General features: G+C 43.9%; 1 protein-coding gene across 2 annotated transcripts in view; it reads left to right on the forward strand.

The window, feature by feature from the left end:
• The first annotated feature begins 985 nt into the window (after nt 1–985).
• si:ch211-243g18.2 (uncharacterized protein LOC559906 homolog) overlaps nt 986–15,938 on the forward strand; it is an 18,959-nt gene continuing 4,006 nt past the window's right edge. The window contains exons 1-7 of one of the 2 annotated variants that reach the window (XM_066650550.1): nt 986–1,090; nt 1,184–1,307; nt 2,821–3,215; nt 11,061–11,143; nt 11,440–11,596; nt 15,184–15,348; nt 15,451–15,576. In XM_066650550.1, the coding sequence (XP_066506647.1) occupies nt 1,004–1,090; nt 1,184–1,307; nt 2,821–3,215; nt 11,061–11,143; nt 11,440–11,596; nt 15,184–15,348; nt 15,451–15,576 (1,137 nt within the window). In that variant the 5' untranslated portion in view covers nt 986–1,003. Of the gene's footprint in view, nt 1,091–1,172; nt 1,308–2,801; nt 3,216–11,060; nt 11,144–11,439; nt 11,597–15,183; nt 15,349–15,450; nt 15,577–15,938 lie in introns of those variants that run through there. The other variant, XM_066650551.1, reaches the window with a different exon arrangement.

The raw sequence follows: 15,938 nt of genomic DNA on the forward strand, positions 1-15,938 counted from the left end.
GAGTGACTGGGAGAGTGTTTGATGTAGAGCAATGGACTGACGTCTAGTCTGTTTCTACCTTTTGCAAAGATTCCTGGTAGGCTCCGGACCCACTGCGACCCTGATCAGGATGAAGCGGTTACAGAAAATGAATGTTTTTTTTTACTGAAGGACTCACTGTAAAACAAAGTATAAATTGACAACACACACTATCAAGATGCATAAATGTACACACATGGATACATGGAATAAAATAAAAAATGGCTGTGCAAACTAACACTTTCTCAAAACCCTATTCCACACTGTCATGCTGCTAATGTACATTTATATTTCTTCCTCCTCACGCACAAGATGCTCTTCATATCACGTCCCCTTTATTCACCTGAGAGCTGTTTGTGGAAGGAAGGAGCTGAGACAGTGGGCTACTGACAGACAGAAAAACTAGGGTGGGAACCGTGTAGATAAGGACCCTTCTGTTTGTGCTCAGCCCGAGTTGTTCTGTCTAATCAAGCAACTGCCATTACAGGATCATCCCCTTCCTCTTTGTCCACACTGCTTCACTGCTGAATATTTAATCATCGCACTTTCAGAGTCTCAGCTTACCATCAGAGAGAGAGAGAGAGAGAATGAAAGAAAGAAGAAACAGGAAAGACAAAAAATGAAACTAATAGAACAAGACAGAGGGGGTAGAAGGAATGAGAAAAGGAGGACGGAAAGGAATGTAGGCAAAAAAGAAAAGTAAATATAAGCAACAGCGGGATAAAAGCATGAAAGAAAAAGGATCCAATGAAAAATTGAAAGAAGGGAAGGAAAAATGAAATAACGAATTAAGAGAAACCAAAAAAGGAAAAGAGATAAGGAAAGAGACCGAAGAAAAGGAAGAAAGAAAAGAAGTGAAGTCAATTAGAGAATAAAAAAGTTAAGTAAAAGTGTAAAGTACAAAGAAAGAAAATGAATAAATAGAGAGAGAGAGAGAGAAACTGTACTCCTCCCTTAGCTTTCCAGGTGCTCCCTCCCTTCTGCCATGTATATAAAGGTGTGTTTAGCTCCCCAGCAGAGCTCTGTTCACTCCTCCTCTCGCTCCTCCACTCATCCCTCCATCCACTCGCAGGTAAGAGCTCGGTATAAAACAGTGCTGCATGTTTTCCACTCTTCCTTTTCGCTCTTCATTACTCACCACACTCATCCCTTCATCTATTAACAGATAAAAGCTCAGTCTGTTGCAGCAAAGTTTACTATTCATTCAATCTACAAGCAGGCAAGAGCAGTCGGACACATTACTCTGCACTCCTCCTTTTACTCTTCCACCCATCCTCCTTTCACAACAGGTAAGTCCTGAGTTTAAGGCTCTGCTCTCCTCCTCTAGCTCTTCCACTCATCCCTCCATCCGTAAGCAGGTCCCAGCTTGGGCTAATAATAAAACTACTTGCTTTTTCACTTCTCTTTTCAATCCTCCATTCATCCCTCCATCCGTAAGCAGGTCTGCTCATCTACAGGTAAGAGCTCAGTCTGATACCGTCCTTCTTCACATTCGTCTGAATGTTTCTCTAAGTAGAGAATCCAACTGGGTCCGTACTTTATTTATTTACTTTAAAGTGAGAGTTTTGAAGTCTGAAGGCCTTAATCGTTAAGCTAATTATGTTTTCATGTTTGAAGTAACTCAAACCGGACTTAACGACAAGAACACCATTGTTTCCATGACAACTAATCCGGCGTTAGCAGAGTGTGACTGAGCTGATTGTCTGATTTTCTAATGCAGACAAAACCTGCTATCTCCCTCCGCCCCACACGCTTATCTCTTTAATGAACTTTCTCTCCGAAACAAACGGGGTTCTGTCATGCAAGGTCCCGCGTGAGGTTTGGAAATGTTTAAAAGTGATGTTTAGACAACACCAACAAACTTATTTTTAATAAAGCAAGAGAGTGCACTTTCCCATTATATCTGCCCTTTAATGCTGCCTGTCACAGAAGAGCTGAGGCTGGTAAACTTCCAGCACCACACACTTTTCTGTGTGGTAGTGGTTCTCTGGTGTGTGACAGTGATTTCAGTTTGGTTTAGTGTCTGACACGTTTGGGGAAATTTCACTTCTATGCTGATTTGAGAGCAGTTTAACTGTCTGCTAATGGAAAACATTAAAGGGACTGTAATTTATAATGAACAGTCGATGTGGCATGTTTATTATTAGCGCTTTCAAGCAGCCAGTTGGACATTAATGACATATACCAGTCTTAAAGGCACGGTATTAAATGCATAAAGGGGTTAGAAATTGTAAAATAAACTGTAAAAATGAACAATAGGTCATTGTCTCGTCAAATATGACAAAAATGTACAATAGAGTGCCTTTGAAATGAACTAGATCTGTGTTAAGGTCCAGCTGCCGTGATGAGGCTGATGTTTCCAGTGGCATAAGATGGATGGGTCAGAGAGGTGTGAAATGACAAGTGTGTGTCTCCTCAGAAGAGTTGTGTTGGTGGTGATCGAGGGGAAGGGGGGACTTCTGAGTGAAAGTTACTGATGGCTTTATGAGTTTAATTATTAAGAGCCAAAAATGCTGATACTTTTCAGAATACATTCCCTCTGCTGTGTTACTCCAGCTCCACCTCTCTTTTTAAATGTTAAAATGCTGTTCTTCTGAACATGGTGTAATTATGTAGAGATTTGCACACAGCCTTTCATCTGCCCTTTTATCCCCTGTCCATTGCAAAATACATTACAGTATGGTGTTCCTGCCTGAGCTGGGAGTCAAACCCTTCTCTGCAGCATGGAGTAAAGTGGTGCTATCCACTACGGGATATTAATTTTAACACCAACTCTATTTCAGTTTTTTTCCATGTCCACAGCCATGTCCAGTTATTCCATGCGGAATTTCTCCATTGGCCGGCAGCCCTCCTTCTCCAACCTGTCTCTGAGGGACAGCGGTCGTGTCCGGGCCAAAGCTGCCGTTTCTTTCACCGCGGCTAAGCCCCTCTCTCGCTCCGTCTCCATGAGCATGAGCGACCTCAACGGCCTGAGCAGCCTGTCCCTCAACGTCAATGGCATGGGCAACAGCACCAACGACAAAGAAGCCATGCAGAGCCTCAACAATCGTCTGGCCAACTACCTAGAAAAGGTCCGCTCTCTGGAGAAGTCCAACGCTGACCTGGAGCTCCGCATCAAACAGCAGATGCTGGAGAGAGTCCCCAAAGGCCATGACATCGACGCCATGCTGGCACAGGCCCATGCCCTGGAACAGGAGGTATATATCCAGAACAAGAACCAAAACATGCACATGCCCTTATAGTTCAACAATCTGTTTTCATATCAGCCAGCTCAGCCAAAGACCAGAAACTGACCCATCCCTGCTCTTCCCAGGGATGCGCTCTTTGGTAATTGTTGCTAGACTGGACATGCAAGGAAATCCCATTCACCGTAACTGTAGATAAACTGTAGAACTGTTTATCTGTTTGGTCATAATCAAGCCAAATGTGGTTTGATGGAAAATTCATCGCATTTTAAAAGACAATTTCGTTGAAAAAACAAAACAGATTTACATAGTTTGCACTGAGACACAAACAAATCAACTTAATATGGTGTGATATGAAATGTTTGGGAGTACATGACCCACAGTGTCTGAGTTCTTTCTAGTGGAGCGGAGAGGAACCAGGAGTACTACTGTTTACAACACAAATATAGCCATTTTGTTTACAGTCAGTGAAACTGCACCTGTTTTTTTATATGTAATGGAGGTAGTAAGATCCTGAATGTACCTCTCTGACATACTTTAAAAAGCGTGTATCCGGAATGGACAAGCTCACTGAGTTTGAATGAGGTTGTATTTGTCTTAATGACATCATTCTCTTTAAACAGAAATCGCTACCACTTTAAACTAAGACTACACTTATAAAGGTTTAAAAATCTCTTTAATAAATAGTTACTAAAGTTGTACACATGTTAATAGTTGTTAATAATCTCTTGTAACACAGAGATAAAAAAGTCATAGTCTAATGGTGAAAGTGTTAGAACTCACTGAAAAAGTGGAGGTAAAGAGTAAGAAGGGACGTACATCATCAGCGTCTAAAAAGAGGTGCTATCCGAGGTTTACTGATTAAAATTGGTTGCTAAAGGGTTAAACTTATTAACAAATACGTGCTGGAGCTGACAGTGCTAACGTCGACTGATGGAGAAGACAAAGTAAGGTCAGTATCCAGAGATCTGAGGTTTAACAGTGCACTTTCTATTTACGTGTTATAACTGATTATTCATTATTTTAATGCATTTACAACCGAATTAATAAACTAATTGTAAAATGTTTATAAACCTTTATAAGTGTAGTCTTATTCTAAAGTGGTACTCAGAGGTCTAAGCTTTTTCCTGGCTTCTGTAAAGCTTCTAAACTCTATTGGAATGAAAGAAAACATTTGGTGAGACAAAAACAAGGCAAGGCAAGGCAAGGCAAGTTTATTTATAGAGCACCTTTCATACAGAAGCAATTCAAAGTGCTTTACAGAAAAAGAAATTACATTAAAAGCCAGAGTAAAATCATAAATTCCAATAAGACAATTACATAAAAAGAGTAAAATGATTAAAATGATTAAAACAATTTAAAATGACAATAAATGAAAAGAAATAAAAGAAATAAAATGCCGTTACAGAAAAGTGCAGAATATTTTAAACTGAGCTGTAAGCCTGCTCAAACAAGAGAGTTTTAAGTCTTGATTTAAATGTGTCTAACGTTGGGGCACTTCTAATATTCTCAGACAGCTGGTTCCATTTAAAAGTGGCATAGTAGCTAAATGCTGCCTCTCCATGTTTAGTTTTGACCCGAGGCAGGACTAACTGACTAGTTCCTAAAGATCTGAGATCTCTGCTCGGCTCATATCTCTGTAGCAGATCTGATAAATACGCTGGTCCTACCCCATTGAGACATTTATAAACCAGTAATAACACCTTAAAGTCTATTCTATAACAGACTGGTATCCAGTGTAAGGATTTGAGGATGGGGGTGATATGATCTCTTCTTTTGCTCCGAGTGAGAACTCTGGCAGCTGCATTTTGAATCAGCTGAAGCTGTTTAATGGTCTTTTTTGGAAGTCCAGCTAAGAGACCATTACAGTAATCAATCCTGCTAGAAATTAAAGCATGGATAAGTTTCTCTAGGTCTGGTTTAGTCAGAAAATCTCTAATCTTACTGATGTTCTTAAGATGGTAAAATGCTGATCTAGTAACCGCTTTAATATGACTACTAAAACTGAGATCTGAGTCCATTGATACACCAAGGTTGCGAGCCAGTTCTTTAGATTTGAGGGCTCTCGAGTCCAGATACGTAGCCAATCTTTGTCTCTCAGTGCTATTCCCAAATAGTATAATCTCAGTTTTATCTTTATTCAGCTGCAGAAAATTGTGTCCCATCCAGTTTGTGATGTGTTCAAGGCACTTGCTTAATAAGTCAACTGGGCCAGAGTCGTTTGGGGACAGGGCCATGTAAATCTGAGTATCATCTGCATAGCTGTGATAGGACAGCCCATAGTTCTGTAGAATCTGGCCAAGAGGAAGCATATATAAATTAAATAAAGGTGGACCAAGAATAGAGCCCTGGGGGACACCACAGGTTACTGGCATGTTCTCTGAAATATTATTTTCTATTTCTACAAAGTAGTTCCTGCCTTCCAGGTAAGAAATGAACCACTTCAGGACTGTTCCTGAGAGTCCAACCCAGTTTGCGAGTCTATCTATAAGAATCTTATGGTCAATGGTATCAAAGGCAGCACTAAGGTCAAGAAGTAATAGAAGAGATACCTTTCCAGCCTCTGTATTTAAGCGGATGTCATTAATTACCTTGATTAGAGCAGTCTCAGTGCTGTGATTAGACCGGAACCCGGACTGGAATTTGTCTAGGCTACTGTTTATGGACAAGAAACCAGTGATTTGCCTGAAAACTATTTTCTCAATGATTTTGCCCATGAACGGTAGATTAGAAATTGGCCTGTAGTTACTTATCAGAGAAGATTCTAAATTTTTCTTTTTTAGAAGAGGCTTTACAACTGCAGTTTTTAGTGAGCTCGGAAAAACCCCCGACATGAGTGAGGTGTTTACAATGTGGAGTATGTCTGGTGCTATAGTGTGAAACACACTCTTTAAAAAATTGGTTGGTAGTGTGTCAAGACTGCAAGTGGATGATTTGAGATGATTAACTGTGTCAGTTAAAATATTACTATCAACAGTACTGAACTCTGACATTTTAACTAAGGAGTTTTTATGAGGTGATGGAGAGGGTACAGACTCATTGTTGGATATAGATGTACTAATCGCTTGTCTGATATTCTGGATTTTAGTGTTAAAAAAGAATGCAAACTCATTACATCTCTCAGTTGATACTAATTCAGGGGCCATTGGTGTGGGTGAGTTAGTAAGTCTGTCGACCACGGTGAAGAGGATTTTGCTGTTGTTAGTGTTATTGTTGATGATACTAGAGAAATAGGATTGTCGTGTTTTGCATATTGTCGCGTTGTATTGACATAGCCTATCTTTGTAGATTTCTTTGTGAATATGAAGACTTGTTTTACGCCATCTGCGTTCTGCCTTGCGACACTCCCTCTTTTGGATTTGAACAACAGAAGCATTTCTCCATGGTGCTTTCTGTTTGCAAGACAAGGCCTTCATTTTAACTGGCGCAATCTCATCCATTACACTGACAATTTTTGTATTAAAACTATTCAGCAAATCATCAACAGAGTTGGATCGTTCACATGGTGTAGTGCACAATTTACTCATGAAAAGTGTAGCTGTGCAGTCCTTTATAATCCTTTTCTTGACACAAACTCTTCTATCTCTGATGACTGGTGAGGCCCACATATCAAAGAACACACAGTAGTGATCTGACAGTGCGACGTCCTTCACAGTCACTGATATGTTGAGACTCTTTGAGATAACAATATCCAGCGTGTGACCATGACAATGAGTACTCCCTGTAACATGCTGTGAAAGACCAAAAGAGTCCAATATGGCAAGTAGTTCCTTGGCAAAACAGTCCTTGGGATTGTCGATATGTATGTTAAAGTCACCAGCAATAACAAAATGGTCAAAGTCTGTAGAAATAAAGGACAGCATCTCTGTAAATTCATCAATAAAATTAGTGCTGTACTTCGGAGGCCTGTAGACAGTTACTAGTAATATCTGTGGTGTCCCTTTCAAAACTACACAGAGATTCTCAAATGTTGTGAAGTCTCCAAATGATAACTGCTTGCACTGAAAAGAACCATGGAACAAAGCAGCTAGACCTCCACCTTTTCTGCTGGCACGAGATGCATTTAAAAAATGAAAATCTGGAGGAGCCGACTCCAATAAAACAGTTGCAGCACTACATTCATTTAGCCAAGTCTCAGTTAAAAGTATAAAATCAAGCCCATGTGCTGTAATAAAATCATTAATTAAGTGTGATTTGTTTGTGAGAGATCTGATATTTAGAAGAGCTAACTTAGTAACTTGTGCACTTTGCCACAGAATCTCTGTTTCACATTTTATTTGCTGTAGATTGGCTACATTCACAGAATCTGACCTGAACTCTCTGTTCTTTCTCTCTCTGATAAGTACTGGAATGGGAGAGATTACAGGCATCAAAGGTCCAAGCTTGTTTTGAAAACATGTACTGCTGACATCATCACTGCAGCAGCCAGGACCCGAAAAACATCACTTTTCTTTGCCCTTATCAGCTGACGAAGCTGTGTGAAGCTCCTGCTGGCGATGGGGCCGTGAGCGAAGCTGCCTTTCCGGGGGTTGAGGAGCTTGTCTTTTCCGTTGAGGTGCTCTAGGTGGTGATGGAGTGTGATTATTCTTAGGGGACAGTCTGGGGGACTGCAGTGGAGAAGTGGCAGTAGATGATGGTGGAGTAGAAGCTGGGGTGGTTCTTCTTTGCACCTGAGGGCTGGCTGACAGGGAAAGTGACAGCCTTGTCCCAGCCGAAACCAGCTTCTCCATGGCTGCTGGGAGGTTCAGGTGGGGTGATGTGGGGGGGGAGATAGAGGACAAGGAGGATTCCTCTTGGGGTTTTGGTGTCTCTGGCAGCTGATAGAGTTGGTCATTGCCACTCATGTCCAGTGTCTGCTGCTCCCTCAGGTCGTCCTCAGTGGAGAGAGGATGTTCCGGCTCTGACATGGTGTCATCAGCTTGTACAGGAGAGTTCCTGGATGTTGATGCTGATGCGCCACCCCCAAGAGAAGTAGATAGATTGCACACTGAGAAAATGAGATTGTCTGTCAGAAGTTTAACACCCCTCTTGTTTGTGTGCAGTCCGTCTCTCCTAAAAAGTTCTCTCTTCCCAAAAAACAAGTTAAAATTGTCAATGAAGTTCAGTCCATTTGACCTGCAGCTGTTCTGTAGCCATGTGTTTAATCCCAGTAACCTTGAGAACATATTGGTGCCTCCTGCAGGTAGAGGTCCACTGATGAAAAATTGTATGTTGAACCTACTGAGTGTGTTAATGAGGTCATTAAAGTCTCTTTTTAAAACTTCAGACTCCTGCTTGATAGTGTCATTCTTTCCAACGTGTACAATAATCCTCTTCACATTGGTGTACTCAGCCAGTACAGCTGGAAACTTTGCAGTAAGTTCAGGCACGGTGATGTTTGGCTCGCATCTCACTATGAGTTTTGGGTTTGTTACCCCATTAACAGTGTCATCTCCAAAGATCAGGGTGTCTGCAGTAGGTTTGTTAGAGTTTTGAGACTGACTGACACTTCTGGCACTTTCTGTGCTGTGTTCACTGCGTTTGTGATTCTCACGAAGGGCATGCAGTGGTTCAAACCTGTTTTTCAGCTGCAGTGAATAAGACCGGTTTTCTGGTTTGGGTCTGTGCTGTGCTCTCTCAGCAGCAGTGTTAGGTTTAGCAGCTGAAATCCCTGGACCAGCTGTGGTACCAGGAGTAGAGGACGAGACTACAGAGCTATACAAAGCACGGCGCTTGGGTCTAGCTTCAATCTGCACCCATTGCCCGTCTCTAGTTGTACTCACAGCAGTGTTGCCATTTACTCGATCCTCTGGTCTAGATCTGTGTCCCTCCACTGTCCGCTGCTCCGTTAGGTCCTCAGCCCACTGTCTGCTGCCCGTACTCCCACTCACTGTTACTCCTCGCGCAGGTCCGACATGCCAGTCCTTAAACTCTGATAACAGGTTCCGAAAATCCCTTTCCAAAGCTGACATTCTCTGTAGAAGTCCGTAGCAATTCTGACAGCACATGTGTTGAACAAAATGAAGAGGCATTTCACAAGTTTCTTCTACTGTAGCCTGATGAAATATCCTGGTTGTTGGAACAGTCCTGGTTCCTAGAGCAATCACACTACTTTAAAAAGTATCAAAAGCAGAAAATATCCAGTTTTGGCTTCGTAGTGCTGCTGATTTGTGTATATTTAAAAGCTCAGATACTCTATCACAGGAAAAACAAGTCGGTTTTGAAAAAATAAAAGGAAAGAAATAGAAGATAGCAGAGCTAAGCAGCAAAGCGTCTGAACGGCAAGGAAGCAGGAAGCAAGAAATTGAGGGCGGCACGGTGGCGCAGTAGGTAGTTCTCCCTGTGGTGTGTTCTCCCTGTGTCTGCGTGGGTTTCCTCCGGGTGACTGTCTGAGAGGAGTGTGGTGGGTTCTCTCTGTGTCTGCGTGGGTTTCCTCCGGGTGACTGTCTGTGAGGAGTGTGGTGTGATCTCCCTGTGTCTGCGTGGGTTTCCTCCAGGTGACTGTCTGTGAGGAGTGTGGTGTGTTCTCCCTGTGTCTGTGTGGGTTTCCTCCGGGTGACTGTCTGTGAGGACTGTGGTGTGTTCTCCCTGTGTCTGCGTGGGTTTCCTCCGGGTGACTGTCTGTGAGGAGTGTGGTGTGTTCGCCCTGTGTCTGCGTGGGTTTCCTCCGGGTGACTGTCTCTGAGGACTGTGGTGTGTTCTCCCTGTGTCTGCGTGGGTTTCCTCCGGGTGACTGTCTGTGAGGAGTGTGGTGTGTTCTCCCTGTGTCTGTGTGGGTTTCCTCCGGGTGACTGTCTGTGAGGAGTGTGGTGTGTTCTCCCTGTGTCTGCGTGGGTTTCCGCTGGGTGACTGTCTGTGAGGAGTGTGGTGTGTTCTCCCTGTATCTGTGTGGGTTTCCTCTGGGTGCTCTGGTTTCCTCCCACAGTCCAAAAACACACGTTGGTAGGTGGATTGGCGACTCAAAAAATGTACATGGGTGTGAGTGTGTGAGTGTGTGTGTGTGTGTGTGTGTGTGTGTGTTGCCTTGTGAAGGACTGGCGCCCCCTCCAGGGTGTATTCCTGCCTTGCGCCCAATGATTCCAGGTAGGCTCTGGACCCACCGCGACCCTGAATAAGGGTTACAGATAATGAATGAATGAATGAAAAACAAATCAATTCAGATGAAGAAGGAAATGAATAGTTATTTGATTCAAATATTTCTGAAACTGACCTCCAATCTGATGCTACAGTCTACTGTCCTGTACAACAGGGCTATTGTAGTGTGGAGTGTGGCATGGATTAATTCTTTAAAGGGTATCTGATTTTGGGCAAGAAATACCCAGAGCAAATTTCTAGATTGTAGATTGTAATTTAATCCTCAAGTCTAACTCCATCAGAACAAATTTTCATAATGTGGCTCCAGTGGTTTCCACTTTTGGCACTATCTGGAGAGCTGAATCAAGCTTTTAATCTATAAGAACTGGAAAGGGACACCTACAGCTCGGGCAGAAACTGATACACATGCTGAGCTATGTGTGCTGGAGATTTAAAAGTCAACCGTACATGAACAGTGTCATCAAAGTCCATTGAACTTCTCTAAGTCTAGAAATCTAAGTCAAACACATGACAGGGCATTGTCAATCCCTTTGTTGGATCAAATGAGGCAGCCTCAGAGCACAGTTAATAATTATCCACCGCTCAGTGAGCCGCTCAGGACTTTATGGTTACTCTTTAACATATAAAGAATGCAATGGCGTCTTTGATAAGAGCTGGAGCAGTGCCGAGATTGCAGACGCATTAGTGAAAGTGATTGTAAAAGGAATGATATCAAACTCTGATGTGACTGAAGTGTAATAACGTTTTAGTGGATGATTCGTTTTATTTGCCCATGCCATCCAGGTCAGGAAGAAGACTTTGGAGAACGCTCGAATCATGTTGGAGATCGATAACGCCAAGCTGGCTGCAGATGACTTCAGAATCAAGTGAGTGTGAGAGGACGTCTGTCTGGTTTCAAACTAATCCAGACACAACGTCTAGAGTGACATTTCTGTTTCTAGCAAAATCCTAATTCACATCTCAATCTTTAAGACTGTGAGAGTGTCTCCAGGAGATCTGCTGTCCTTCAGATTTGAGCTCCAACCCTAAACAGATCCGATCCAGCTTCACACTGAAGTGTGGTCTATTAGATCAGGACAGGATCCCACACCTGGAAGATGACAGATCTCTCGGAGCAGGGTGTGTAACAGTAGACAATTACAGTACTTTGTGAATGTTTCAGATGGGAGGCAGAGAGTGCTATGTGTCAGTCAGTGGAGAGAGACTGTGTGGCTCTGAAGAAGGCCAAGACTGACCACGACCAGATCATTGCTACTCTGCGTGGGGACCTGGACAGCCTGAAAGAGGAGCTCTACTTCCTCAGGAAGAACCATGAGGAGGTAGGAGCTACCTAGAAGACACGACATTACATTTAGGATTATATTGCCCTATAAGTAACAGTAAAGTTACCTGTTTTTCCTATGTGCTAATAGCTCTGAAATAATCTACATTCATCCTTTACCCCAGAGGTCTTCAAGAGAAGACACTGAAAACTATTACTGGTCCTAGGTTTTGCTCAAGGTTCAGATTTTAAAACAGATTCGGACCACAGAGCCACTCTTGGCTGGTTTTCTCAAATGATATACAAACTAAGTCATAACTAGTCAGTGCAAGTCCTACTGTTCTTCATTTTCTTTTCTTAAATGAAGTAAAGAGGGCGGCACGGTGGTGCAGCAGGTAGGTGTCGCAGTCACACAGCTCCAGGGTCCTGGAGGTTGTGGGTTCGAGTCCCGCTCCGGGTGACTGTCTGTGAGGAGTGTGGTGTGTTCTCCCTGTGTCTGCGTGGGTTTCCTCCGGGTGACTGTCTGTGAGAAGTGTGGTGTGTTCTCCCTGTGTCTGCGTGGGTTTCCTCCGGGTGACTGTCTGTGAGTAGTGTGGTGTGTTCTCCCTGTGTCTGCGTGGGTTTCCTCCGGGTGACTGTCTGTGAGGAGTGTGGTGTGTTCTCCCTGTGTCTGTGTGGGTTTCCTCCGGGTGACTGTCTGTGAGGAGTGTGGTGTGTTCTCCCTGTGTCTGCGTGGGCTTCCTCCGGGTGACTATCTGTGAGTAGTGTGGTGTGTTCTCCCTGTGTCTGCGTGGGTTTCCTCCAGATGACTGTCTGTGAGGAGTGTGGTGTGTTCTCCCTGTGTCTGCGTGGGTTTCCTCCAGGTGACTGTCTGTGAGGAGTGTGGTGTGTTCTCCCTGTGTCTGTGTGGGTTTCCTCTGGGTGACTGTCTGTGAGGAGTGTGGTGTGTTCTCTCTGTGTCTGTGTGGGTTTCCTCCGGGTGACTGTCTGTGAGGAGTGTGGTGTGTTCTCCCTGTGTCTGTGTGGGTTTCCTCCCACGCTCCAAAAACACATGTTGGTAGGTGGATTGGCGACTTAAAAGTGTCTGTAGGTGTGAGTGTGTGTTTGTGTGTGTGTGTGTTGCCCTGTGAAGGACTGGCGCCCAATGAATACAGGCAGGCTCTGGACCCACCGCGACCCTGAACTGAATAAGAGTTACAGACAATGAATGAATGAAATGGAGTAAAGGGGCTGATAAATTGCACAGCAAAAGTTTGGCTGTACACAGCACATTCACCAGTGTTAAATAAACACTATTAATGTTAAATGAACACTGTGATTGTTGACAAGTTTGCATTTTTACACGAATGGTGTTGATTTAACACTGGTGACTTTGTGGTGTAGTTAGTAATGACAAACCAACAGATAAACCTCAGATTTACCTATGAGTGTAGACAGAAAGAAAGCACAACTAATCAGTTAATAACTATCTCAGAACAGATGTAGCAAGAAGATAAAACAGACTGGTCTTGAAATAAAATGCTATTACTTTTAATAATGACTAGTTAGTAGCGTTAAATATCTGTGACCCTGTTCATTAGCAAGGGACTGCTTTCTTTATTGTTAATTTAGCATTCCTTTAAGGGACGTTATGAATGAATACTTGTTTAGATCTTTGAGTTTGGTACTGGTTCGTAACGTGCCTGAACGATCTCTGAAAATGGCTGCCTTCACGTGTGACAGACAGGGGCTTTGTAACTCCATCTATTGGGTTCTTTGTCATTAGTAACTTAAGATGCAACTCTTTCCTTTCTACTTCACAGTCCGCCTCTTTCTGGTTACACATGGGGTTTAAAGGATGTTTTTAAATTGTTTTTATCCCACAAAGGAAGAAATGACTGACATCAGACCTTCATTCTTATTAAACACATTTAACATGGAATTAAGTTAAGAAATGTAGACGGCTATTGAGGGATATTAAATATTCAGGTCTCGTGTTTTTCAAAAGGCACGTATGAACTCTATACAGCTTCATAATCTGAACCTGCACGCTTCATACAAGGATTCAATGGCCTCAGTTTAACATACACCTGGCCATGTGCCTGTGCTTATGCTCATATTATCTCTAGATGCAACAGCTGGTAATGCAAGACATCCATCAAATATTTAGAGTGGAATTAATAATAAAACACTTCCATCCACCCTAAACCTGTGTGTGGTATTGGGTTCCCACCACTGAACACTTGCTTTCGCATGCTCAGACCACACCCTCCAGAGTAAACACTGAATTTACACACACTTAGCATACTCAAATACCAGGGGATGAGGGAAAACATGCAAAGCATTTTCTCTCATTCATTGGTTTTAATGATTAAGTTCAGATCAAGTCATTTACAGTTCTGCAGTAGGTTAGTGTCACAGTCACACAGCTCCAGGGACCTGGGGGTTGTGGGTTCGAGTCTCACTCCGGGTGACTGTCTGTGAGGGGTGTGGTTTGTTCTCCCTGTGTCTGCGTGGGTTTCCTCCGGGTGACTGTCTGTGAGGAGTGTGGTGTGTTCTCCCTGTGTCTGCGTGGGTTTCCTCCGGGTGACTGTCTGTGAGGAGTGTGGTGTGTTCTCCCTGTGTCTGCGTGGGTTTCCTCCGGGTGACTGTCTGTGAGGAGTGTGGTGTGTTCTCCCTGTGTCTGCGTGGGTTTCCTCCGGGTGACTGTCTGTGAGGAGTGTGGTGTGTTCTTCCTGTGTCTGCGTGGGTTTCCTCCGGGTGACTGTCTGTGAGGAGTGTGGTGTGTTCTCCCTGTGTCTGCGTGGGTTTCCTCCGGGTGACTGTCTGTGAGAAGTGTGGTGTGTTCTCCCTGTGTCCGTGTGGATTTCCTCCGGGTGCTCCGGTTTCCTCCCACAGTCCAAAAACACACGTTGGTAGGTAGACTGGTGACTCAAAAGTGTCCGTAGGTGTGAGTGTGTGAGTGACTGTGAGTGTGTGTTGCCCTGTGAAGGACTGGCGCCCCCTCCAGGGTGTATTCCTGCCTTGCACCCAATGGTTCCAGGTAGGCTCTGGACCCACTGTGACCCTGAACTGGAGAAGGGTTACTGATAATGAATGAATGAATATTAAAGGTTATGGTAGATTTGATCACATTGTTAATGATGACGATGATTACGTATGAAAGGAAGGTTATGATGATCATTTGGAATCCACCTTTACCCCAGAGTGGATCAGACACAGCAGTGCTACTAGTGTTTTAAAACCCCTCAATGTCACTTCTGGACTGAGAATAGTTCACCAACCGAAATTATCCAGCCAACAGTGTCCTGTGGGCAGCGTCCTATGTCTACTGATAAAGGACTGGAAGATGATCAAACTGTGCAGCAATAGATCAGCTTACGTCTATGATTTTACATCTACAAGGTGGAGCAACAAGTGTGTCTCATAGAGAGGACAGAGTATGGACACAGTGTTTAAAAACTCCAGCTGCACTGCTGTGGCTGATCCACTCGCACCAGCACAACATACAGTAACATCACCATCAGGTCAGTGTCACTGTAGCGCTGAGAATGATCCAGCACTCAAATCATACCTACTCTGTGGGGACCCTGATCATTGCCTGTTGCTTCATCTCTCTCTCTCTCTCTCTCTCTCTCTCTCTCTCTCTCTTTGTCTCTTTCATAGGAGATAGATAACTTGAGGGCCCGTATTGCCCAGGAGGAGGTGAATGTGGAGGTGGATGCTGCTCGTGGTCCTGAACTGGGCACGGTGCTGTCCGAATTGCGCTCTCAGTACGAGGGAATTGTCCATAAGAACAAGGAGGAGGCTGAGAACTGGTACCGTAAGAAGGTCAGTGGCCTCAGGAGATGGTCTTTCATAAAGACCACTCTGTGAGTGGCAACATTACACACTTGCTGCTTGTGTAACGAGGCTGTTGTGATGCTGTTGCAGCTGGAGGGGGTTCAGACGGAGGTGAGAGAGAATAACGAAGCCTTACGAGGGGCTCAGAGTGAGCTGAGTGAGAGACAGCGCTTCCTGCAGACTCTGGAGGTGGAGCTGGAGAGCCTCCACAAACAGGTGAGAACTATGGGGGGGGGGGGCAGAGAGGGGCTTTTAAACTCCAGGTGGAACTTATAGAACAGCATCTTATAGAGTTACTGTTTGGCAGGGGAACTTAAAACTTTGCCCTTTACATGGTGGGACCAAACAAGTTCCCAAATGTCTCCTGGTGCGTCCTACTTTCAGCTGCTCAAAGTGGCAGGAGAGAGAGAGAGAGAGAGAGAGAGAGAGAGAGAGAGAGAGAGAGAGAGAGAGAGAGAGAGAGAGAGCCTGGGTAACTGAGTCAGGTCAAAGTAAGGAATGTTAAAGCGCTGCAGTACGACGCTCTTAATCGAAGGTGTTAGTGCTCAGAAAGTAGTGAATAATCCCCTCAGTATCAG

This window comes from Hoplias malabaricus, chromosome 18, assembly GCF_029633855.1.
Source record: "Hoplias malabaricus isolate fHopMal1 chromosome 18, fHopMal1.hap1, whole genome shotgun sequence".
Taxonomy (NCBI): domain Eukaryota; kingdom Metazoa; phylum Chordata; class Actinopteri; order Characiformes; family Erythrinidae; genus Hoplias; species Hoplias malabaricus.